The sequence below is a fragment of the Canis lupus genome, chromosome 4 (genome assembly GCF_011100685.1).
Source record: "Canis lupus familiaris isolate Mischka breed German Shepherd chromosome 4, alternate assembly UU_Cfam_GSD_1.0, whole genome shotgun sequence".
NCBI classification, from domain to species: Eukaryota; Metazoa; Chordata; class Mammalia; order Carnivora; family Canidae; genus Canis; species Canis lupus.
Genome location: NC_049225.1, coordinates 20,274,335 through 20,299,819, shown reverse-complemented (window position 1 = coordinate 20,299,819; position 25,485 = coordinate 20,274,335). Strand labels below are relative to the sequence as shown.

The 25,485-nt window shown below is 37.7% G+C and overlaps 3 protein-coding genes across 20 annotated transcripts in view; 2 read left to right on the top strand and 1 right to left on the bottom strand.

Moving 5' to 3' along the window:
• RUFY2 (RUN and FYVE domain containing 2) overlaps nt 1–11,932 on the top strand; it is a 51,996-nt gene extending 40,064 nt beyond the window's left edge. For 6 of the 7 annotated variants that reach the window (XM_038534116.1, XM_038534112.1, XM_038534117.1 and 3 more), the window contains 3 exons: nt 3,955–4,003; nt 9,578–9,655; nt 9,743–11,932. In XM_038534116.1, the coding sequence (XP_038390044.1) occupies nt 3,955–4,003; nt 9,578–9,655; nt 9,743–9,886 (271 nt within the window). In that variant the 3' untranslated portion in view covers nt 9,887–11,932. The remainder of the gene's footprint in view (nt 1–3,954; nt 4,004–9,577; nt 9,656–9,742) is intronic. The other variant, XM_038534114.1, reaches the window with a different exon arrangement.
• Nucleotides 11,933–12,210: 278 nt separating this feature from the next.
• Nucleotides 12,211–23,402, bottom strand: HNRNPH3 (heterogeneous nuclear ribonucleoprotein H3). 9 transcript variants are annotated; one of them, XM_038534121.1, is made up of 10 exons: nt 23,172–23,373; nt 18,045–18,179; nt 17,378–17,516; nt 16,666–16,850; nt 16,096–16,182; nt 15,695–15,810; nt 14,791–14,926; nt 13,750–13,845; nt 13,569–13,661; nt 12,211–13,453 (listed from the first exon to the last, which is right to left on the bottom strand). In XM_038534121.1, exons 2-10 carry the CDS (start codon nt 18,154–18,156, stop codon nt 13,377–13,379), a joined length of 1,041 nt encoding a protein of 346 aa, XP_038390049.1. In that variant the 5' UTR covers nt 18,157–18,179; nt 23,172–23,373; the 3' UTR covers nt 12,211–13,376. The 9 variants fall into 9 exon arrangements, with proteins under 9 accessions (XP_038390049.1, XP_038390053.1, XP_038390052.1 ...); XM_038534124.1 differs by having other exon boundaries at nt 13,155–13,453; nt 16,711–16,850; nt 23,172–23,374; XM_038534123.1 differs by having other exon boundaries at nt 13,377–13,453; nt 23,278–23,402.
• An 84-nt stretch (nt 23,403–23,486) lies between these two features.
• The window catches only part of PBLD (phenazine biosynthesis like protein domain containing), a 44,403-nt gene continuing 42,404 nt past the window's right edge, over nt 23,487–25,485 (top strand). For all 4 annotated transcript variants that reach the window (XR_005357907.1, XM_038534131.1, XM_038534132.1 and 1 more), the window contains exon 1: nt 23,487–23,803. Coding sequence is in view for 3 of the 4 variants with exons in the window: in XM_038534131.1 (XP_038390059.1) it covers nt 23,759–23,803 (45 nt within the window). In the remaining variant the exon portion in view is untranslated. The remainder of the gene's footprint in view (nt 23,804–25,485) is intronic.

Sequence of the window (25,485 nt, the reverse complement as noted above, 5' to 3'; positions counted from 1 at the left end):
TCTTTTAATCTCTGCTCTAGTCTTGAATTCAGGATTGTGAGTTCAAGCGCCGCGCTGAATAGGCCTACTGTGAAGCCTACTTAAAAAAGAGTGGCATGCTCTACCAACTGAGCCAGCCAGGCACCTCTAAATTCACCCCTCACCTTTTCCCTTTAGTCAGGTTCATTGTTTCTCAGATTTTAGTTTGCATAAAAATTACTGCTCAAGGTTGGATATACTCAACAATCTATACTGAACTTTACGGGCTATTTAAGAAATTTTCAAGGGTTATGTTCATTGTTTTTTTTTTTTAACTAAGTTTTTTTACACATGCCTAACCCCTGTATAACTACTGTATGCATGTTCTTCTGAAGTTTGTGGGGGTTTTTTTGTTTTTGTTTTTGTTTTTGTTCTTTTTTACTTAAGAATATCTTAGATATTTTTCTATATCAGTATATTAAGATATTCCAAGGATGGGTGTCTTTTAATTTAAACTGTTTGTAATTTTTTTATAAACAATACTGCTTTGAATATCTTTGTATATGTGTGTTGATATATCTTGATATACTTTAATGATTATATCTGAAGAATAAGTTCCTAGAGGTGATTGCTGGGTCAAAAAGAATGTGCCTTAAAAAATTCTGGTAGTGCCAAATTATCCTCTGTCTCCAATAGTAGGAGAGAATGTTTTTGCCAGTTTTTTTTTTTTTTAAGATTTTATTTATTTATTCATGAGAGACACAGAGACAGACAGGCAGAGACACAGGCAGAGGGAGAAGCAGGCTCCATGCAGGGAGCCCGATGTGGGACTAGATCCCGGGATTCCAGGATTCTGCCCTGGGCTGAAGGCAGATGCTAAACCACTGAGCCACCCAGGGATCCCCAGTTTTTGCCAGTTCTTATTGTTTTGAGCACCTATATTTATTTAAGTAATCTCTACACCCAGTGTGGGGCTCAAACCCATGACCCCAAGATCAGATGTCACATGCTCCATGGATGGAGCCAGCCACGTGCTCCTAAGCTTCTATATTTATTTGTGTTCCATTTGTATTTATAGTTTACTGCCTGTTCATATTCTGTGCATATTTTTTGGTTGGATTGCTCATCTTTCCTTATGGGATTTAAAACATTGTACACAGTGTACATCTTCTGTTTGCTTTTTACTTCATTTATGATGTTTTTTTCCTTGTTAATCTTTGAGTTGTTAAGGCACAGGTTATCCTCTTCTGTTTCTGGGACCATAGTCCCTGTATAGGGCCAGCTTTGAGTCAGAACTCTTTTCTTTTCTTTTTCTTTCTTCCTTTCTTCATTTCATCCTTTCTTAACCATAGTCCTCTTGAGTAGTGAAAATAATTTATCAGGGCTGGAGGAGGGACAGTGGCCCCTGTGAGTGTTGCCCACACCAGTTTATCTGTGAAATACTTTTATTCTTACTCTGCATCCTCCTGCTCCTGTGATTATAAGCTATCAGATTCCTTCAAAGACACAGGGTAAAGAATATCTTTTTAAAAATTTGTTGAAGAGAAAAAAAAAAAATTTGTTGAAGAGGAGGGACTGAGGTTGGATCAGTACTTTTTAATCTTTGCTTCTAATTTACCAGAAGCCTTTAGGCTTTATTATTTTTTTATTTTTTTGTCTTCAGGCTTTATATAGACCATTTGCGTATTATTTAAAATGAGGGGATCCCTGGGTGGCGCAGCGGTTTGGCGCCTGCCTTTGGCCCAGGGCGCGATCCTGGAGACCTGGGATCGAATCCCACATCGGGCTCCTGGTGCATGGAGCCTGCTTCTCCCTCTGCCTGTGTCTCTGCCTCTCTCTTTCTCTCTCTCTGTGACTATCATAAATAAATAAAAATTAAAAAAAAAATAAAATGAGGAGTGGGAGGATAAAGTTCATTTGGAATAATAAGAACCATATTTAATTTTATTAAAAGGGAAAATATGTTTTGGAAAGAACCATTCACAACTATTTTCAAGTTAAGATTAAACTTAAAAATTAGTATTTATTAATATCACTCACAGGAATAAGTATTCCTCTGCCATTTACCAGTTTGTGACTTAGGGTTATTTAACACTTTAAGCCCACTTCCACATTTGTAAATTGGAGAGTTATAAAATCTCCAAAGGGTTCTTTTCCTAATTAACTGAGAATAAGTATGTGAAAACCCCTAGCACAGTACCTTTGCTTATCACAACCAGAATATCCCAGAATATCCATTTTCTTGTCAGATGAGGTTGGGTATGAAAATACTCTCTAGTGCTCACTTTCAGAATCTGTGATTTAGAATTTAAATGAGAATTTTAACTAGAAAAATTTTAACTAGAAAAATAATTTCACTAATGAAATATTTATTCTTATTGGTTTCTTATTAAAGGATTCTTAAAAAGAATTTAAATGAGAATTTTAACTAGAAAAATTTTAACTTTTTCAGTGTCCATATTTGTGAGTAAAGGCATTTTAACCAGAAATATGTCAACAACCAGTGAATTTTCATAACTATTTCTGTAGTGAATGCCATTGGGCTACTTTGATTCCGTATTCAGTTTTTTTACGTGGCACAGTTACTGTTTTGGCCATTATTCCCACCAGCATTAGTTTTCTTCAGGCACATTTTGTAAATGTGAATTCATCCAAGCAAATTTTACTATTGTGTTTGTATTTTTAATTTGTGTAATTTTACATTGATTATTCCCACTGTACAAGTATGAACCAGACAGAAAACTAAAATTTTGTTTTCATGTCTTGGGATAAGAAGCACCTGTAATATGAAGCAGTTTTCCTGTTCTGCCTCAGAAGTAGAGACTTTAGTTTATGTACCTTTTGATTCAGTAATTTCATTTCTAAGATGTTATCCTGAGAAAAATAATACAAATAATTTGGTCATTCCAATTTTAAGAGCAATTTTGCAATGAGAAACTTGAAACAAGCAGTAGATAATGATACAAAGTATATTTTCCATTACTTAACCGTGTACCATTCATGTCCATTTTGTGTATCAGTCACATTCATTACCATTTAACTGTAATGATATGGGAGATACTTAATGATAAGTCAGTAGCTCTCAGCCTTTCAGGATATGTTATTGCTTGAAAAGAGCTGTTCATGGAAAACTGTGTAAGTGATGACTCCGTTTAAAATATACATGTACTCGGGGATGGGCTAACTGGGTGATAGACATTAAGGAGGACATGTGATGTAATGAGCACCAGGGTTACATACAACTGATGAATCACTGAACTCTCCCTCTGGAACTAACAATATACTATATGTTAATTGAATTTAAATAAGTTAAAAAAATAATATACACATACTCATCAACATGTAGGTTATCCTCTCTAGGTAATAGGATCACAGATAATTACTGCTATTTATAATCTGCATGTTCACTGATACGTATTTGCAAAAGGTATCACAACTGTTTTCCTTAATATTTCTATTCTTACCATTCTTTTGCATCTGGTAGAGAAATAGTGTACATAAGTGCTAGCACGTGGGCTTCAGCATCACAAAGACCAAGGTTTGAATCCTGGCTTCCCTAGTTACTACTTCTTTGACCTGTTACAAGTGATGAAACCTCATCAGGCTTTACTTTTTTGATACTGATTGATCTTTAAGATAGGTTTTTGATTTTTAAGATTAAATGAGCATATAGATACAAAGGTCATATAGCGTGATGTCTGGCACACCATAAACTTACAATAAATTATATCTATTACTAATAATACCACAACCACATGAAAATGCCAATATTCTTATATTAAAGCAATTTTTAAATTTAAAAGGACATTTTTGCCTTAAGACATTTTGAAAATACGGGAAAATATAAAATATAATCCCACTAGTCAAAGAAGATCATTAGTATCTAGTATATACAATTTTATATCCTCTGAAAAACCAATACCCTAATAATGAATTGCTAGATATTCTATATTTAATGTATTTACTGAAACATGGACTTATCTGTAATCTTTTCAGATCAAAACTTAAAATAGAAGATATAAAAGAAGCCAACAAAGCATTGCAGGTGAGTAGAAAGTGTTTCCCTCAAGTAGGAAAGTAGAGATCTATGTGAGTTTCCAGTAGAAGATAAAGTCCTGGGGGCACCTGAGTGGCTTAGTTAAGCATCTGCCTTTAGTTTAGGTCATGATCCTGGAGTCCTGGGATTGAGCCTCACGTTGGGCTCCCCAACTCAGTGGAGTGTCCGTTTCTCCCTCTGCCCCTCACCTCAGCTTGTGTGTGTGCTCTCTCTCTTCACAAATAAATAAAAATCTTTTTTTTTTTTTTTTTTAAAAAGGTAAAGCCCTATATAAATCTCAGGTATTATTACTGAATCCCAAGATTTTTGAGGCGAAAGCACTGAACAGGTAGCTGGGATGATGGAGATCCAGTTCCTCCCTATTATACCTCTAGAATCAATCAGTAATCATGTTGGAAATGACCTTGGAAATAATTTTGTCTACCTTCCTATGAAGTGTGTCCTGATAGAGTGAAACTGTCTTTGAGAGTCTTTAGTTCCTATGCTGTTCTGTTACTTACTAGCTTTGACCGTCAAGTCATACCTTCGTGGAGTTTGTTTCCTCTTCTGAAATGGCTTATGAAATGGGCATATGCGTAGGATTTTGCACAGGGTTGCTTTGAACATTGAGGTTAATATGTATGAAAAGTAATTAGTACAGCTTATCAGTATATGGTTCTGAATGCATCTGGATGCAAGAATCCCTTCTACGACATAGGAGAAAACAGTCTGTGAGCACTTCAGTGAGATTGCCTCCTGTCATAGTTTCCCATTGTTTTTTATCAAAGAGTTACATGAAAATAGTTTTTAAAAGTCAGTTAGTACTAGAAAGAATTAAAGACAAAATGGTAGCAGTCTCTTGTTCTTCACCCCCTTGTCTCTATCCACTCTAGCTCCTGCCACCTGAATGAAACTACTTTCAATTCTTTGGTTTATACTGGCATTTTTCCCCCTATTTCAAAATCATAGGCAGTATATATTACTCATTTATTTAAGACTTATTTTAGACCTGCTTATGGCCTGGTTAGCATAGTAGATGAGTATTCTTTGGCTATTTTTAAATATTGTTCTTTGCTGGACCACATAGTATATTGTGATTATGTTTTCTTTCTTGGACTATTTATTTTTTCCTTGGAAGTTAATAATTGCCTTTCTCCTAAAGCTCATAATATACTATACATTAACTAAATTTAATGTTAAAAAAATTTTAAAAAGAATTGCCTTTGAAAAAGTTTTGTCGTAGAGCATCTGAGTTTTCTTATACCTTCAAACACTTCTCTAACATGTTTTTTTTTTTTTTTTAAGATTTTATTTATTTGAGAGAGAGGGTGAGCTAGTGGGGCAGGGGTTGGATGGAAGAGGGAGGTTAAGGGACAAGCAGACTCCATGCCGAGCATGGAGCCCCGATGCAGGGCTTGATCATGACCTGGGTGGAAACCAAGAGTTAGATGCTCAACTGACTAAGCCACCCAGGTGTCCCACTCCTAACCTCCTCCTTCTTCTTCTTTCTTCTTCTTTTTTCTTCTTCTTCCTCTTCCTTCTTCATCCTCCTTCTTCCTCCTCCTCCTTCTTCTAGATTTTATTTATTTATTCATGAGACAGAGAGAGAGAGAGGCAGAGGGTGGAGCAGGCTCCATGCAGGGAGCCTGATGCAAGACTCGATACTGGGACTCTGGGATCATACCCAGAGCCAAAGGCAGATGCTTAACTGCTGAGTCACCCAGGCGTCCCCTAACATGCTCCTTGATTAAAGTTTTTCCCATGGTAAAATGAATCAGATAATTGTTCAGTTCTTTTTTCCTTGGAGTCATCCCTCATGGAGTTCTTTGCCCTCCCGCTCCAATATGGTCTGGTCATTCCTCTCCTGATATTTTCCTTTGCTACATTCTTAGATTAGAGCTTAGCTTCTATTACTGGAAACTCTTAACTTTCTGATTTACTCCCTTGTTTTGAGTAATGCATTCTTTAGTAGCTTCCTGGGAAATGCTGAATGAAATGATAAAGGTTTTAAGAATTTATGCATCTGCATATTTACCTTTTATTTTGCTCTCATTTTTTTGGATAGGTAGGAATGTCTGCCCAACTGTCATTATTTAAGCACTGTAAAATTTTCTTCATTGTGAAACATACCATGTATGTAACTTTATAAATACAACTTAAAAACACTGGTCTCTTCTCTGGTTAGCTTATAATTGAACATGTGTGCTCTGAATATATTTTCCTTCTTATAGTAATAATCCTCTATTTTGTGTTCATCATTATGCTGTTTTTCTTATAGTTTTATCATTTATGTCTATCTTTAGCAAAATATGTATATTTCTCTGTTTTGCTATATAAACATTGATTTATATGTGACTTGATTTTTTTTGTTCTTGCTATTGGCCAATTGATGTGTTTGGGACAGCTGTCCTATAGAGTTTCTTATATTCTGAATTTTATCTGCTGGTTCCTAGTAGTCTTAAGACTCTGTTCTCTTATTACCTAGAAACTGGAAGTTAAATCTAAAAAGTTTGGTTACATTCAGGTGCAACCTTCTGTGAGAACTTTTATCTCTGTTACCATATTTTAATATTCAGCAGCCCTTATTTACTCATTTTTCCTTTTAAAAATGGCATCCTGGGATGCCTGGGTGGCTCAGTGGTTGAGCATCTGCCCTCAACTCAGGGCGTGATCCTGGGATCCTGGGATCGAGTCCCCGGATAGGGCTCCCAGTAGGGAGCCTGCTTCTCCCTCTGCTTATGTCTCTGCCTCTCTCATGAACAATCATTCATTCATTCATTCAATCAGTCTTTAAAAAATAAAAATGACATCCTAAAAAAATGTAAAAATGGCATCCTGCATTTTATCTCTGAGGATATTCATTATAGTTTATTTTTAAAAATATTTTATTTATTCATGAGAGACACAGAGAGACAGACAGACACAGGCAGAGGGGAAAAGCAGGCTTCATGCAGGGAGCCTGATGTGGGACTTGATCCCTGGACTCCAGGATCACACCCTGAGCCGAAGGCAGATGTTTAACCGCTATTATAGTTTCTTTAAAGTTTTCTTTTGCTACTGCCATTCTTTCTTCAGAATTCTCTTCCTGGGTTTGTTTGGCTGAAGTACCTCATGCCTGTTATTCCTTAAATGTTGGAAAATCCCATTTCAATAAAGGCACAAAAAAGTCTTGAAAGCCCTGTGTGTGATGGTTGGGTAGTTGGGAGTGGATTGTCATAGATGGTAGGCCTCACCATAGAAAAATCTGTTAACTAGCAAACTGTTGGGCACCCTGTACAAGTTATGTTAATATCTACAAGGCTTTTCTCTGTGGTGATTTAATTTCTCCAGAAAAGGATTCTCTAAAATGTCATCTGCTGAGTCTAAGTTGGGTGGCTGACATTCTGGAATTGGGCAGAGAATAATAGCCATGTTTACAGAGCAATAGCTTGCTCCCTTCTAGTTTTGGCTTTGCTTAAAAACAGCCGTTTTCTTGAGGAAGCAACTTCAGCTCTGTGGAGAAGTTTTTTTTTTTTTTTTTTAAGATTTTATTTATTCATGAGAGACACACAGAGAGAGAGAGAGGCAGACACACAGGCAGAGGGAGAAGCAGGCTCCACGCAGGGAGCCCAACGTGGGACTCGATCCTGGGTCTCCAGGATCACACCCTGGGCTGAAGGCGGCGCCAAACTGCTGAGCCACCCGAGCTGCCCTGTGGATAAGTTTTCATATTTGTAAAATGGGAGCTGTAGTTACTGATCTCTGAGGTCCCTTTCCACTGACACACTAGGCCTGACCTGCAGTTTAAAGCTTTTCTCCTTGGGAGACAGAAGGGTATGTTCAGTCTAATTAAAAGGGGCATCTGGGTGACTCAGTCTGCTAAGCATCTGACTTGATTTTGGCTGGAGTGGTGATCTCGGGGTCATGAGGTGGAGCCACGGGTTGGGCTCTGGGCTCAGCAGTCTGCTGCTTTCCTTCTACTCACTGCCCTTCCTGCATGGGCTCTCCTTCAAATACATAAATCTTTTAAAAAAGATAAGTAAAATAAGCCTGGAAGACCAACCCCTGATGTCAGAAAGGTTACTTCTGAACTGATGCTGCTGCTTGGATATTGATGCCGCTTGGAAATCTGTTGAAATCAGGCATTCCATCCCTTAAGGGATAGCTTGGCAGGAAGTAAAGCTGCTTCCACTAAGTGGCTTTTGGACATGTGGGAAGTTGCTTTCCTTTTTAATGGCATTCATCAAGTAGCACTGGATTATCTTTAAGGTCCCATCTTGCTTTAAAAAAAATTCTCCAATTCAGGCAGCCCAGGTGGCTCAGTGGCTTAGCGCTGTCTTCAGCCCGGGGTGTGATCCTGGAGACCTGGGACCCAGTCCCACGTCGGACTCCCTGCATGGAGCCTGCTTCTCCCTTGGCCTGTGTCTCTGCCTCTGTCTCTCTCATGAATGAATAAAATCTTAAAAAAAAATTCTACAATTCAAGTCACTTGATTCTTTACTAGTATTTGTCTGATATGAGTGATCCAGGTTTTTTTTTTTTTCTTCTGGCTGACTTGATTTTAAGAATATAATAGTATATGTATACATGTAATACATATACAAAATACGTGTTATTGGTAAGGCTTCTGATCAACAGTAATTGTAATTAAATGTAAATTTGGAGGGATAGTCAAGAATTATATGCAGCTTTTTGTCTATGTAGAATTTGGTACCCCTAACCCTGTTATTCACAGGTCAGCTGTACTTGATTCTTTGGCAGCAGCAACATGGCTTAGTCCAGTCCAGGCTGTTTCAAAAGGGAACACATGATGAGATTAATCAGAAGCAATGAAGACTGTTCCTTCACTTAGGTCTTCCCGTTATAAAACTGGCATCATCTACAAAGCTGCTTTTGTAAGGAAAATTATGTTCCCTAGCCAGGATCTTGGATGGGTTAAGAATGGGTCAGTTTTAAAATTTCAGGTGTCATGTTAACTCTTACTTGTTAAAGACTACTTACATACATTTTGTACTCATCTACACAGTAGCCATTAAATTTGTTATGGAACTTAAGGGAAATTAATAGCCATGTAAGATTTAATATAAAGTGAAGTCTTCTCTAAAATAATGAATTTGAACATCTGACTTCCAAATTCTCTTCAAATTTTAAGGACTTACTGAGGTATATAGTATACATAATGCCAAACTCCTGCATTTTCATAGTCAAAATGTATCAAGTTTTGTTGGACTAGATAATCTCTAAGGTTCTTTCATCCTTTTTTTTTTTTTTTTAGGCTCTTTCATCCTTAAAGAGAATTCCCATTAATAGATTTTTAAACATTTATAATGGAAATGTCCAAACATACACAATTATACAGGGAAAAACTAACCCATTAGCAGTATATGGCCGATCTTGTTTTATTTATATTTAACCCCATTCCGTTCTCCCTCACCCAGATAGTTTTGAAGCAAATCCCACTTTATTCTCCAGATGTTTTAGTACGTAAGAAAAGGGCTCATTTCTGATTCATCTCTATTCCTATAAGATGTTCTTGGTTGAAAATATTTTCACATGTAATTTTAGTGTTAACAATTTGAGTATATTCACACTTTTTCCTTCTAGGGACTGGTTTGGTTGAAAGACAAAGAAGCAACACATTGTAAACTTTGTGAAAAGGAGTTCTCACTCTCTAAGAGAAAGGTAAGGGAGATGGGAAATGAGTTAAAAAAATTTGGTGCAAGCGTGGATTCTAACTTTACTCAATTTTTAAAATTTTTCCATTTAAAGCACCACTGTAGAAACTGTGGGGAAATTTTCTGTAATGCCTGCTCTGACAACGAACTGCCTTTGCCTTCTTCACCAAAGCCAGTACGGGTTTGTGATTCCTGTCATGCATTGCTGATCCAGAGATGTTCGTCTAATTTGCCATGAGACTCCAGAACGAAGTCCTTACATATGAAAGTACCTACAATGAATGGTTTATGTATGAACCATGTATATGATGTATTTAGATAGCCCTTCTTAAGCAGCTTTCAGACAGTATTGGTACCAGTTTTATCTTCCACGTATTTCAACTCATGGGAATTAGTAGCTGTAGAATAGCTCCTGTTATTCAAAAAGAACTTTCAACAGGGCATGCTTTAAAGTAACTTTAATTCCTAATTGATGTAATAGTCATTTAACTTTTAATGCCACTAAAAAGGCCAGAAAACATAGCTAACACACATTTGCCTTATTTTTTAAAGGCCTTCTTAAAAATAGGGGTTCAGATTGTTTTATTCTACAAATTGTCAAATTGGTATTTGATGGTGCCTGTAATTTTAATGCACTTTAAAGCTTCAGAGTTCTCAGATCAGAAATGCATTGAATTTTTACAAGTATTCGTATTCCAGTTCAACAGACTTGCTAAGATTTCAACCTTAATTACTTGTCCTTTCTGCCCCACTTCCTTTTCCCATTTTGCATTAGAAAAGGCCACTATTTTATCCTATAAAATTTCCTTTCGATCCTTCTCTAATCAGTGTGTTGGTATTTTTCAGATATACTAGGTTAAAGAGGTATTATTTTACCTCAACTTTTTCCTTATTTTAGAAGGAAGTTATTTGAAATTATTACTTGCACAGCTTTCCATATGCTACATACACCTGACTCACTAAATTCCTAATTTTTTTAGGGAGGGCTCAACATCTCTATAAATGAAAAAAATGTTTACTAGTAAGGGATTATAGGCTCCTGATTGATTCTCCTGGAGAAGCATTAAAGGAGAAATCTAGTTTGCCCCATAGGACTGAAGTAAAAATTTTCAGATTTCCATTTCAGTAACTTTTAGGAAGCATTACAGTGCAGTGATCCTCTACTGCACATATGTATACAGTGAAATATTCACCATTTACGGAGTGCCTAGAGCCAGGATCTTGAGCAGATGAAGATGTGGTCTCAGCCCTGCCATGAAATACATGAACTATTTCAAGCATGAAAGATTCAATAAACACTAATCCCATTATACCATACTTGTAGCACACCAAGAATATTTAAATGTTACCCTCGTAAAATTAATCCTTTAAGCAGCATTACCACTCGGGAGATCACTTTTTCCCCTTTTGGTATTAATTTCAGCCATGCACTTTAAGCCTGTGAACCTTTGTAACAGATCAGATAGGAATCTTTGATTATTCCTAGGAGCATTGTCTTTAGTGAGTTAATCATGGTCACTCTCTTCCCACCTCGAGGTTTGTCTGTAGGATCCTTTCCTCAGAGTATAAATAGTTTCAATAGGGTTTAAAAATAATTTTCTAAATTGCCAAAGTATGAAATCAGTATTTTACTTGGATTTATTTTCTTCATATTCACTTAACTTTTGAGGTCTTCAGTTAGAACCGCTGTACAGGTTTTTAAGGTGGTCTTTCTTGAATGCTGATGGAAATAGTCGAGATGCATTATATTCTTGAACTGTTTTGTATTGATGAGTAAACATTTTTATGATTGCTAAAAATGAGAATAAGCAAATAGGAAATTTCAAATACTAAGTGTTTTTTTATTGTGATTAGTACAAATTTTAAATCGTGATTTTGCTTAAATTCCAAGGCTGGATTTCATTTGACAAACCATGATTTTCAGTCCCCCTTTAAATTCCTTGCTATTCAGAACTGTTTATCATCATTGGTTTTGGGTTTTTTGTATGCAAGCTTTTATGACAGCAATATAATTTGCTTCATTTAGTTTGGGCTCTTATTTAAAAGCCATTTATACTAAATTTTGGATTTTGTTATAAAACTTCCAATTTGTATTGTGAACTAATTTTCAAGATTTGCCCTCATAGTATTTATCTTAATGAATTTCACATATCATTCTCTTGTCTAGCCAGTACTACCACAATAATGCTATCACGGTGCCAAGGAATTGTGACTGTAATTCTTCTACTCTGCAATGTTTTAAAATGTGAATTTTATAAGCCAAATAAAAGATATGAAAAATTAATTAAGCCTTTCGAAGAACTTGCATTACAACTTTTATACCGTAACTAAACATTTTAATAGGATGGGTCCTGGGAAAATAAAACATGGGATCTTAAAAAAAAGTAAGTGGTAGAAGTCTAAATGTATAAGATGGATCACTACTTGAGCTAATGGGCTCCATTTAAGCTAACAGTACAAAATCACTACTTAGGTATGTCATTTTGTCTGATAGTCACTTGAGTATCTCCTACCAATTGGATTTATAATCAGTAACCGACAAAAAACATTCTAGGACAGATATTATCTCCCACGTTGATATTTATTACATTAATAACATTTCTAGCAAAAACAAGTAACAAGGTCAATAACTGAATTCACATTGACAGGTTTCATTTTGATCCATTAGCCAATTTGGAAAAAAGCCATATTGATTAAAGGGATTAAAAGTAAAAAGCACCTTTTCCTTGCTACATATAGTATTTTTTTTTTTTTTTTTAACACAGTGGCTCTAAAACTCCAAACAGATATCAAATGCAAAATCCAACTTCCAGGACTCATTTTAATTAAAACTATCACATGGACTTGTCTCTTACATTTGTTTAGTCATTTACACAGTTATTAAAAAACAATATGCTTTATTGGGTAGGAAAACTGAAAATACAGCTGAGAGAATTATACTCCATAGTAAATACTTTTGTAGTGAATTCTCATGTCACTGAGAACCTTAACCTAGTCTAAGACATTTTGAGATAACTTACAACTATCACTTTTTTGGAAACATTTTTTGGTACTTCAATCAAGTGCTGAGTGAATTTTATTCTAAAATCTAGGGCTAGAATTTAAACTTCCAATATTCTCATCCCCAGTAACACAATTATGAATATTCAGAAATCCAGATACCTCTTAAGATCTTCAACATTTCAGAGCTATGCCTGATAAATGACATTTGAAAAAGAATGTAGAAATTAGCTGAATTTATACTCCTGAAAACACCTACTCATCTTTAGGATTTATATTTACAGTATTGTCCAGGAGAAAAGAAAAAAGTTACACTATTTTCCAAGTTCTATTTCAGATGTCTGCTTATTAATAAGACTTGTAGTTTATGCAAACGTGAACCATTGTCCTCTAAAATTACACTATACTACTTCTTGTAGAGCTAATAGTAAAATACATCAACCCAAATCTTATGAAAGCAGCACATCCTTAAGGAGTAACTAGTATATAAAAAGTATCAACATCAGTGGTTTGAATATAAAAATTTATTTTTAAGTCAAAGTATGCAACAAATAAAACCTACAGAAAACAGATTTTCCCATCACAATCTGTTGCTTTACCAAATAATATTTTGAAAACACATTCCTTCAGTCATTATAAAGTTCTTAAAATACAAAAGAAATTAAATCTGTAAGAAAGTCTAGTAGACCAGACGCTGTTGTCAGGACTTTTATCTTGGTGGTTATGCTTTAATACATGCCACGCCATCCACCTCCACTCATGCCACCTTGCCCATAGTAACCACCACTGCCTCCACCACCACGGCCTTAAAAAGAAAAAGTCAAGAACTGTTTTACCAGGAGATAGCAGCACATACTTCATTGAATATGTCTACACACATGGGGCTAATCAATCAAACCACAGTAACCAAAGACACTTACCATAACCACCCAAGCCATCAGGAGTACCATATCCTCCACTGTAATTGTTACCCATTCCCATTCTTCCAACAGATCCATAACCTCCCTGATTATCTTTAAAAAGGGGGGAAAAAAAAAAAAAAAAAAAGGTTGAGACTGATTGCTAATTGTATAATTCTACTCATTTAAAAATTTTACCTACCCATTCCATCTCTGCCATAGCCGCCCATTCCAGAACCTCCCATTCCAGAGCCACCTCCAGGAGTAGAATTCAAGAAGAGTTCAATGTACCGATGTTCTTGAAGATAAAAAATAGTAAAAGGGAAGGAATGATGGATCAAATTTATCAATAAAAGCATAAAAGATAATTAGCTAATATTAATGCTAAAATTAATCTGAAATTATGTTTATGGAGACTTCCTAAATCAGTAATAAAAATGAATGCCAGATAGGGCTAAAACCTAAACTACCAAGTTTTGTTCAAACTGTACAATCTTGAACAAGTAAAAAAGTGGTTGGGGTCTTTGCTTTCCTTATCTACAAAAAGGGCTGATTCATTATTTCAGAACCAATTAGCGTGCTTCTTAAAAATACATTCCATGCCCAAAAAAGTGAATTAGAATCATGAAAATAACGTCCACGAAAACTTATTTTTTACTGAGTACAAAGTGATTTTTTTTGTCACCAGATTTAGGAAGCATTGGTCAGGGAAAAATTTAATGGTTTGAAATGTATTTGATGACATGCAGAAATAACAGATGGGTTCAAGAGTGGTAAATTTGCAAATGGCACAGGAACTCAGGCAAGTACCAAGTAATACCTATTTTCCCTCTTTAATAACTTAAGCTCAGATAACTGGTTAAGAATGGAGTCTGAATTATCCCTTCAATAAAAGCCCCCTAGAAAGCCATTAAAGTCTGAACTTTTTTTTTAATTTTTATTTATTTATGATAGTCAGAGAGAGAGAGGCAGAGGGAGAAGCAGGCTCCATGCACCGGGAGCCCGACGTGGGACTCGATCCCAGGTCTCCAGGATCGTGCCCTGGGCCAAAGGCAGGTGCCAAACCGCTGTGCCACCCAGGGATCCCAAAGTCTGAACTTCTTAAAGGCCATATGGTTTCAGATCCCAGTGACTGCCAAGAGTTACTTAGATCCTGTAACATCTTACATTTGAGGAATTACTAGTTATTTTATAAGCAAGCTCACACTAAGAAATGAAATAGCAAGCCATGGATACCACTTACGCATGTTATTCTTATCTTTAGACATGGCAGCTACAGCATCTTCATGTGTCACAAATTCTACATCTGCTTCTCCTGTTGCTCTGCCATCAGCTCCAATATCAATATGCACTCGTATTGGATTTAGTGGTGAGAAGAACTAAATAAAAGAAAGCACTTATTAATTTTCTATTTACAACTTGTTTCTTATTCATTCTACTTAGATTATTGAAAATAAGTTCAATAACCAACCTCTCTACTGCCTTGTATTACAAGGCTAACAAATCAACTACAAAGGTTCTGGGAATATAAGCTTATACACACTTTCTTCACTTCCAAGAAAGAAATTTCAAAACTGTTTAAAGGATAAATAGGTCACCAGAGCCTTAGAAACATGTGCAGAGAATTAAAGTGCTATGATTCAGGACCAATGGAATTTGACAAACTGACAAACTGTATATGGATAGCTCCCAAAATAGATCACTTAGTTCTAATCACAAGTTAACCAGAATGAAGCAATCCTAAAAGGTACCTGGAACTTAGACCAATCAGTTCCCGGTAAGATCTATAGCTTAGTTTCTTTTAGAGCTAAATAGTAAACAGTCTTGGCTTTGGAGACCAGTGGATCTCTACTACAAGTACTCAACAGGTAAATCAATGGGTGTGACTAGATGCACATGGGCTGAAGTCTGCAGATACGAAACCAACCAGTTTCAAATGAGCATCTACACCCATTATTTTTAACACCTTCTGTTTCTAATCATGCCGTGGCTACAAAGCTGAACAACTAAACCTCATGACTTTATTTTCTTATGAAAAGGATTTTGATATTAAACTATAAAGAAAAAGATGAGAACATTAAGAATGCTTCAAAATTAGATACCAGGATAAAATACAAAGTCAGTAATAAATTACTAAAATCACTCACATTAGCAATGTCATTTTCAGTTGCACGAAAAGGTAATCCTCTCATATGTACAAAATGTCCACCATGAAAACCTGAACTTGCATCACCAGCTCCACCATAGCCATGTCCTCCCATACCTAAGAGAATAAAATTTCCAAAGATTATAGAAACTATTGATACACGTAGTAAAGCGTTTCAACAAAACCTTTTCCCCTATATTCTGACAGTCAATAAATCCGTACAGTTGTTCTAAACATGGACTCACATCAATGTTTACCTGTACATATACATCTGTATAAAGCCCCACATACGTATGCACTAAAATATGCTCAAGTTGATTATTTCAATCAAGTCACCTCACCTATTATTACCACTAAATGACTGTAAAATACTAACATACACCTGAGTATGACTTAATTTACCTCTTCCATCTCTCATTCTGTCATCAAAGCCATCGTTTCCATAGCCATAATTATTATAGCCACCATAGTCATCAAAACCTCCATAACCTGCATAATTTAATGAGAAATACATGAATATACTTTCAAGAGATAAATTTCATAATCCAGTAAAAAAAAATTTCATAATCCAGTTTATAAAATCATTTTGTGGTAAGCAGTATGGTTATATTATTACAAGTTTACAACTCCCAACTTAGTGCATGTGGAAAAAGAAAGCAGTTAGTAACATTCAGTGGAAATAAAAAATCTCAAAAGGACGCATTTAGACATTAAAATTAACTCTCACCCTGATGTCAAACAAATAGTGTCAAAATATGCCAATATCTTCATTCTAATTTCTGTATAAACTTATCTAGGTGCCAATATGTGCATCAATCAAGTCCCATAGCTGGCCACGGGAATCCGTATTTTCATGAACAGGTTTTAAAACCCAGTAGGTACTGAAATTACTGCCATTTCTGTATTTCTTGACAAAGTGTCAGGAATATTAAGAAAATGACAACAGAACCTTTGTTCATTAGATACACATACCACCATCATATCCATCACCTCCTCGTCGCATTCTGTCATACATACTTCCACGCCCAGCTCCATAATAACCCCCTCTTCCTCCTATCGGTCTATCATATGGTCCCGGTCGCTGGCCCAGCAATCTTCTTGGTGGATCATAAAATCCTTTGATTTCACTTCTGCTACTTCTGAAGATCTCAATATACCTATTTAAAAATGGTTTAAGGTATAGGTTTCAGCATAAATGTATTAGAATGAATAAGATATTGGGCAAAAATGCAGTAAGTTTTTCTACATCTAGGCACATAACCCAATTTAAATTGCCTAAATACACCATAAATTAACATTTTTTTTACACCTACAAACTTAAATAATTAATATTTAAGTTTTACATAGACAAACTAGTCACTTGAAAACAATTCATATAATATAAATATAATTTTAGCTTGTTTCCTTTAGTACATGATAGGTGTTTAGAAAAAATAGCTGATTAAACAAAAGCATCTATCAACAACATCCTACAGAGAAATGGAAACAATCTAATTTTAATTTAAGCAAACTATTAGCATTAATTCCCCACCCAAATCTGTAGTTTCCAAGTTAAATTTAGATAATTATCAATTCTTTTAAACTACCCCAGAAAAATGTTATTGTAACCCCCCCATTTAAGCAATAGTGACCCACAACCCCCAAAAATAAAAATTTAACACCATCCCAAACTCTCCATCCCCACCTGTGCCCTATTCTTTCCTTGTGTTTCCCCAGAGCATTTTCTGCTATCTCCTTTGAAGCAAACTGCACGAAGGCCTCCCCTGTGCTTCTCCCCTGGTAGTCCATCGTCAATGTTATCCCATTTGGCACGATTTCCAACCCTTTAACCCAAGGACAAATAACCCCATCAAGGGGAACAGTGTTAAAGGCTGAAACATTCCCATCTGAATCAAATATTTAAAACAAGTCTAAACAAAACAAAACAAACAAAACAAAAAAGCTTAAGTTTCCCATCACCCCATAATACAAGCGGAAGATTTTTTCAAATATTATTGGATTACATATTTTTTTTTGCAACCAGTGTCTTTTTAAATTATGCTAAAAGCTCACCTATGTTACATTTAAAAAGCTGAATCAAATTTAACTATTGCTCCATATGATAATTCATGGTTCATTTCATCATACATAATTACTCTCAATTAAGTTTATTGCACATTAGTTAGGTTTTACATATTCTACACATTCTATACTGAATATTTAAGTGGAGCATATTTCATAACTTAATACATTAACCAAGATATCATACTCAAAAGTCCCCCCCAAAAAATGGGTTTTACAAATTAAAAACTGAGTAATAATAAAAATATAAAATTAAAATACTACTAAACTTTGACTAATACTAGAGGTACCTTGAAAGAACTGAACTATTTCCTCTTTGCTGCAACCAAATGGCAGTCCACGAAGTCGTACTGTCCCATCACTAGCGTCATTTGGACCATTATGTTTCATAACCCAATCCATCTCAATAACGTTTGATTTAAATGCTATAAAAAATAAACAAGCACATAAAGCAGTCAATCAAAATATACTCTTGCTACAGGTACTGAAGAAACACCACTCAGTGGTGCAAAACAGGAAATATGTGGCTTGTTGACAATGCCACAGTTCAAAGGCATGACACTTTCCATTTTGGGATAGACAAAAAGATTGGGAAAACTGAGTGAAACCCAACTCCTCCGACCAGAAAGTACCAAATTTCTAAGAACCAAGTTTTATTTAATGCTGAATCTTAAGAAAACTTCATCTTGATGTCCACTTCAGCCTTTTTCCTCGTCTCTCAAATTTTCATTCACATTTTTCAGGTTTTACTTCTTATTCATTGAATCACTTTGTAAATTCTTTAAAACTTAACTTATTCAAAAGCTGCACATAGCATCACTGTCTACTCACAGTAAGAGGCTAAGTCAAAAGTTCAAGGAGTACTTTGGTTATGTCATTTTTCTAACATCAAAGTCTTAACTTTTTAGATGCATTTTAATTCTAACACATCAAAATTGTTTTTGAAGGAGGAAAAACTTTATTTTAACTAAATCTAAACACTCCTCAAAAACGTTTTAAAATGAATTAGGGTGAGCTTTAAAACTGAGGTAAGCCACTCAAAAGTGAATGCCTTCCAACAGTACCAATGTTTTTGGAAGCTACCTGTTGGGAAGTTATAGGAGATAGTACATTAAAAAAAAAAAATCAATTCACTGCTTTACTTTTAAACACAAATTAAAAAAACAAAACAAAACATAATACATTCACATTTAAAAAGTATTTTAGGGTACAATGAGAAGCCCTCCTAGCCCTCCAAAAAGAACCCCTCCACATCCAGTTCCCTTCCCAAGAGACAACCATCTTTTCTTTTAGAATTCCAGAACAGTTTAAAGAGGCTAATGCAGAAGTCCTTCAGCTGCAGAAACTTACCAGACCTTACAAATTCCACTAAACAACTGTAGGAATCCTACTCACCTGAGCATTTCAAACCTTTCCCTCACCACCTCCTCCCCTGTAAACAAAACAGTTTGTTCACTTGATTCCTTTACACTTCAAGATATTGCATAACCATGTTCACTAATATTTGATTTCACACCATCTAATTATATCAGTCCAACAGGGAGAACATCTGCAAGAGTAAAATTTTTTCCCTAGGATCTGTGCATTTAAAATGACCTAAGGTAGAAATTTTCCAAATGTGTTTATTAATCAAATACCTCTGGCATATGAATCACCTTTGATACTTGTTTTGCGGTTTTTAAAATTCTGGGAGTCACTCTAGACAGAGAGGTCCAAAGTGGGAAGGCTATGATTTTTGTATCAGAGTTTACAACTAATTTTTAGGCACACCAATACCAGGAATTTTTGAGAGAGAACTGGTTTTGAATCCCTATTCTGCCACTCACTGGCTGGTTGATTTAAGCACACTTAACCTCTGTATTCAGCTCTAAAATATAGCAGCGGTGCCCATACCTTGCTGGACTGTTTTAAGACTCAAATCATTTATTAATGCTAAGTCTGCAGTATGGTAATCATTCAATGGTAGCCATTCTTATTGGATTTTAAGGGATCCTGTAAAACTATTGAAATATACCACAAACCTTCAAGAATGAAAAACTATCTTGAGTCTTAAAAGGAAATAAAGATAGAAGTCATTTCCAAAGTCAACATAGGCTTAAAGCTTTCAAGTTTCTTAGGACTTGTCCAAGATAGAGGAAAAAAAGGAGGATTTTGGGAAAGGTTTACTAGAACATGTGTTAGGAAGGTAAAAAATACTGTTCTAGAGTAGTCCTCAAAGACAGACAGAGACCCTGAAATCAGTTTGGCAAAAAAGTTGAGACATAGAGTGTATCTACCATTTTCTTAAAGCAAAAACAAAACACCCCCCCCCCCCAAAAAAAACTTTTTAAAAATGACACCAACTTCAAAAAAAGAAAAAAGAATGGCTTTCCCATAAAAGGTGATTCAAGGGGATCCCTGGGTGGCGCAGCGGTTTGGCGCCTGCCTTTGGCCCAGGGCACGATCCTGGAGACCTGGGATCGAATCCCACATCGGGCCCCCGGTGCATGGAGCCTGCTTCTCCCTCTGCCTATGTCTCTGCCCCTCTCTCTCTCTCTCTCTGTGACTCTCATAAATAAAAAAAAAAAAAAAAAAAAAAAAACAACAACAACAATCTAATCTGTTGTGAAAAGACCTTAATGTGTGATGCTTCTTCTCATTTAGCCCATTTCTTTCTTCATTGTAAAGACACTTTGGGGAACAAAAAAGGATGGAAATTGACTTATCTTTACTATAAAACTTAAGCCCTTTCCAAGAAACACCAGCAAGCAAAAGTAGTTTTTTCAATCAGTCCATACCAAAGAGAACTATATAAACAAAGTATTAAGTCTGTAAAAACCACACAAGGCAATTTTAACTTGAGGAAAAGTTCATCAGATTCAAAAGACAAACTATTTTATAGGATGACTCTCCACCCAACATGTATCATGTATTAATAAGAGTATGCATCTTAAAGCCACACTAGACTTCTTCAAAATTCAAAATGAGTCTAGAATTCTAGTTACAAAACAAAACCAACAAACTCTTGAGACATACAAAAGACAATCTGCTCTAATACATTAATAAAGTGTCTCAGAAACTACCTGGAATTTATTAATTATTCAGGATAATCCATCTGAACCTTTCTTTGCAACAGTGTCATGACTAATCTTAATTCTGCTTTAAGACTTCCCAAGTGTTAGCACCAATTAAAAAAAAGTTGAACTAAGATAACTGTAGTCAGTTTTGAATGAGACTTTAATTTCCTAAAAGTTATGCTAGGTCAAAGAGACCAGTCACAAACGTCCACATACTGTATGATTTTTAAATGGGTCAAGTCTGTTCTTTGTAACACAGGCATATGCTATCTCCTGAAGCATTAATACATAAAAGTTACAGTGTGATGCATCAAATAACTTTATAAATGGAAACCCACTCGCCCTAAAAAATGAGAATGAATTTCAAACTCTGGCAAAAAGTGGTAATATGTCTAACTAAAATGAAAAATTTACATCATTTCCCCTTCCCAATGTGCTCGGTCCTTAATTTTCAGTAGAAAAAAGACAATAATACCTAAAGGGAGGTGAAGTCTAAACTTACAAAGGAGTTTCTTTCCTAAAACAAAGTAACCATCACCTACTGCAGCTCAGCCACTTGTTTACCCAAATAAGAACACGGTTATTAAAAATATAAAGGCAATTAGCAACCAAGATGGATTTCCAGATTGTGATGCAGATGAAAGAGAGCAGAAAAAAAGGGTTTCTAGGGTAATCCAATTAGGAAAGCAGTTTTATCATGAACTGTATCACAGGAAACTGGGCTTTTTCAAAGACTACTAAATTCAGACCATCTTCAACAACATAAAAGTTTTTTCTTTTTTTTTTTTTAAAGCTGAAAACGGTAGGTAAGAGTTCTTGTAAAGATTCACAGCTGTTATTGGAAACTGTTACTCTCAGGCCTTGCCTGTCACTTTTGTATCCTATTCAGTAGAAATTACCAAGTTCTCTCCTAAGGACCAAAAATCATCACCCTACCATATGACTGGGCTTTCGGTTTGTCTTCTTGTTGAGTAGGCTTATTTTCTAGGTCAAAATATTACCACAGTCCTATACCAAATAAAAAAACATGCTCAGCTACCAAAAGAAAAATTAACGCTAACTGGATGCTGGATGTATTTTACTTCTACAACCTCCTTGCACAACGTGTAATCTTTGGAGATTTAATACTGAAAAGCCAATAACTCAATTCCTACACAAATTTATGCCATCACGGATTGTTTTAACCGTCTCCTAAAGGTAAAACTCCTACTTAAATTATAACCCAGTATGTGCCAAACTACACAAAACCATTGCCAAACCACCCACCCCCGCCCAAAAGTTCAGAAAGCTCTATCATAATTCACTGGGCCCAGACGACCTATTTGAAATAGGCCCATTTCACATTCCTAGGACAAGTCACCCGCTTTTTACTGCTTACAAAACAAACTACCCATAAAGTCTTTACGTTTAAGATAAACGTCAGAAGGAATAAAAAAAAAAAGAAAAAAGAAAAAAGAAAAACCAAAAACACCCTTTGGAAAAATAAGTACGTACTCTTTTCGAAGTTCCAAATCTGGAATATAAGGGCCGGCTAAGCGTCCTTTATTCCTCCCCGGAGACTTTTCGTTTATCTAGCTGCCCTAGAGACCAGAGAGCTAAGGAGAGTACGCCCCTTCCCCCCCTCCCCACACCCCTCCGTCCGGCAGCCAAGCTTGGCTTTAAAACCTTCGCCACCGGGCGGCGGAATTACAAAGGAGGCCGTCTGCCTCCTTTGTCCTGGATTTGGGAGTTGAGCGCCTTCGTCGCCATTGGCTTTCCTCCCCCAGCTCCAGCCTCTCTCATCTTGGGAATCTGCGTCAGAAGTCACTCGCAGTCCCGCCAGCCCTGGTAGCCCAGCCGAGACTGCGGAGGAAGGCAGGCCGCGGTGGGAGGCCAGGCCCATCCGGCGCCATTTCCATCGGGAGCGCGCCCGCCAGCCCAGACCGCCCCCCCCACCCCAAATGCCCAGCCTTTCCCTGCTCGCTTCGCTCCCCACCCTCATCCCTTCCGGGGCGCTCTGACCTCCCCCCCCGACCTTCTAAATCAGTTTTCGGAAGCTGAGGGGCAAAAAGTAGTAAGAGAGGGGAAGGGCGGGAAGCCGAGGTGGCCGCGCCACCGTACCCAAGATGGCGGAGGCCAAACCAGCAGGGAAAGAGGGGAAATGCTGGATGACCCCCCACTCCGGGCCTCAGTTTCGTCCACCGAATTTCACCTGAGCAAGTGTTCCCCCCGCCCCGGCAGGCCGCCCTCCGTGAAGTGGGAGATCGCCTGGGAGGCGTAGTGTGGCCGCCTCCGAACGGCGACCTCCACACTCCCCCCCCCCCCCCGCCTCTCTTTCGTCCTTCTCCCGACTCAGCTCTTGAAACCACCAGCCCAACCTACCCCCTTTTACTTCAGATACCCTGTCGGGCGACAGTAACGCCGACTCCGGTGCCCGCGGGGTCGGTCGTGGAAGAGGGAAAAGTCGCTCGCCTCGTGTAGCGCTCACCACAACGGTTCTTTCAACCGTCTCCGGCGGCGGCAACCGCTAAGGGAGCTGCGCAGCAGAGCGACTGGCTTGGGGGGATGGGAGAGAGCGAGCGAGAAGGAGGGGGTGGGGCGAGAGCAACGGAGACCTGCCGGCCCGCTCTCGCGAGACCAGAGAGGCGAGCCCGCCTCGGTGCTGGCCGCTGGAAGCGCGCGTGCGCGCTGGTGGGTTGACCAGTTTGTTGGGGGAAAGAAGTGGGGAATAGCGGAGCTAGTCCAATTAGAGAGACGCGGGTTACCGTAAAACTGTTAAATGCGCAGAGCCCACCTTTCCGCCCCGCTCCGGAGGATGTGAAGTGGCAGTGGTAGTTCTGCCAGTGTGTGTGTGTGTGTGTTGAAGCGGTGCGGAGAAATTCTCCGAAGGACAGATTCCATAGAGGCCCTACCTACCCTTGCCCCAGCGTCACGTGCGGGGAAGGGATGCCACGTGGTTCGGCGGCCAAATGCGAAGAGGGCTTTTCTTGGGAGGTTTGCGTTATGCAGTAAAAGTAAGTGTTTCCCCGCTGCGAAGATACAAGAGTGTCCTCCAGACTCTCATTTGGGCTTAGTCCGAGGCCCCTCCTCCTGGTACTAGGCGCCGGCCCCGCCCTCGCCCTCCTCCCCTCTCGGTTTCCCTCTAGCTCGTCTCGAGGGAAAGTTACTCGCTTTCTCCTGTGCCTGCCTTCCTGTTTGCTCGCTCCTGCTTTTCAACTCTTCACTTTGTATTGAAGTGTAATTAACGTACAGTGTTTATATTACTTCTAGGTGTACAACGCTGGTGGCACAATTCTTTTTTTTTTTTTTTTCTTTTTTCGGTGGCACAATTCTATACTCAAGGCTCACTAGGAAAAGTAGTCACTGTTACCATAGCCTTTTTTTTTTTTAATTAAGATTTTTATCCATTTATTCATGGGAGACCCAGGGAGAGAGAGGTAGAGACACAGGCAGAAGGAGAGGCAGGCTCCACGCAGGGAGCCCGACGCGGGACTCGATCCTGGGACTCCAGGATCACACTCTGAGCCAAAGGCGAATGTTCAGCCGCTGAGCCACCCAGGCGTCCCACCATATAGCCTTATAATACCGACTATATTCCCTATTTTGGGCTTTTCACCTCTGTGACTTATTTTGTAACTGGAAGCTTATACCTCTTAATCCCCTTTATCTATTTCACCCATCCCCTCTGGCAGCCACCTGTTTCTTCTCCCTATTGAGTTCATTTGTTTTTTGTTAGTTTCACCTCTCCTACTTTATAACCTCAGTGACAAATTAGGCACTCATGATTGACAAGTTCAAGTTGTTTTCTAAATAGGGCTTTGCATTCTTGAAAATTGCACGTACAAGTGACACCTAACACCTTTGGGTTGTGTTGTCCTACCGCCAAGGTCTTAAGTGACACCGAATGGCTTTTTTTTTCTTTGTTTTCTTTTTTTTTTTTAAACATTTTTTAAAAATTTTTATTTATTTATGATAGTCACACAGAGAGAGAGAGGGAGGCAGAGACACAGGCAGAGGGAGAAGCAGGCTCCATGCACCGGGAGCCTGATGTGGGATTCGATCCTGGGTCTCCAGGATCGCGCCCTGGGCCAAAGGCAGGCGCCAAACCGCTGCGACACCCAGGGATCCCTTTTTCTTTGTTTTCTTTCGTTCTTTCTTTTTTTGTTTTGTTTTGTTTTGTTTTGTTTGTTTTTAAGCCAAATTCCTGTGGGAAGGTTGCAGGGCGGTTCTGTTAAAGAGATCAATGCAAGTTAAAGTGCAAATGTAGGAACCGTTTATGAAGTGCAAGGGAGGAAAGAAAATGAATTTGAACACAGGGATGTTTCTGTAGGTTGGAAATGTGGACGAAAGTAGGATGCAAACCTTTCGTTTCCAGCCAAAGACCTATTACAGAGACTGGGAAGCCCTTGAGGTGGGATAAGGTGGGTAAAGGGACGTTAGCAGTGGAGAAGCTTGAATAATGTTTTACCCCATGAGATCTCATGTGTAGGGTGGAGACAGGAGATCAGTTACCTGCATAAAATGGAAATTTCCATGTCATGGTTTAATTCACCCTCAAACCTGCTTTACACAAGTGTGGGACAGTAAGAATTGTCTAGGTCATAGTGCCCTATTGCTTTTCTTGAGCCGGCTCCCTCAACCTCTTAGAGAAAGGGGGATGGGACAGTGTGGTCATCATTACAAGACACAGAAAAAC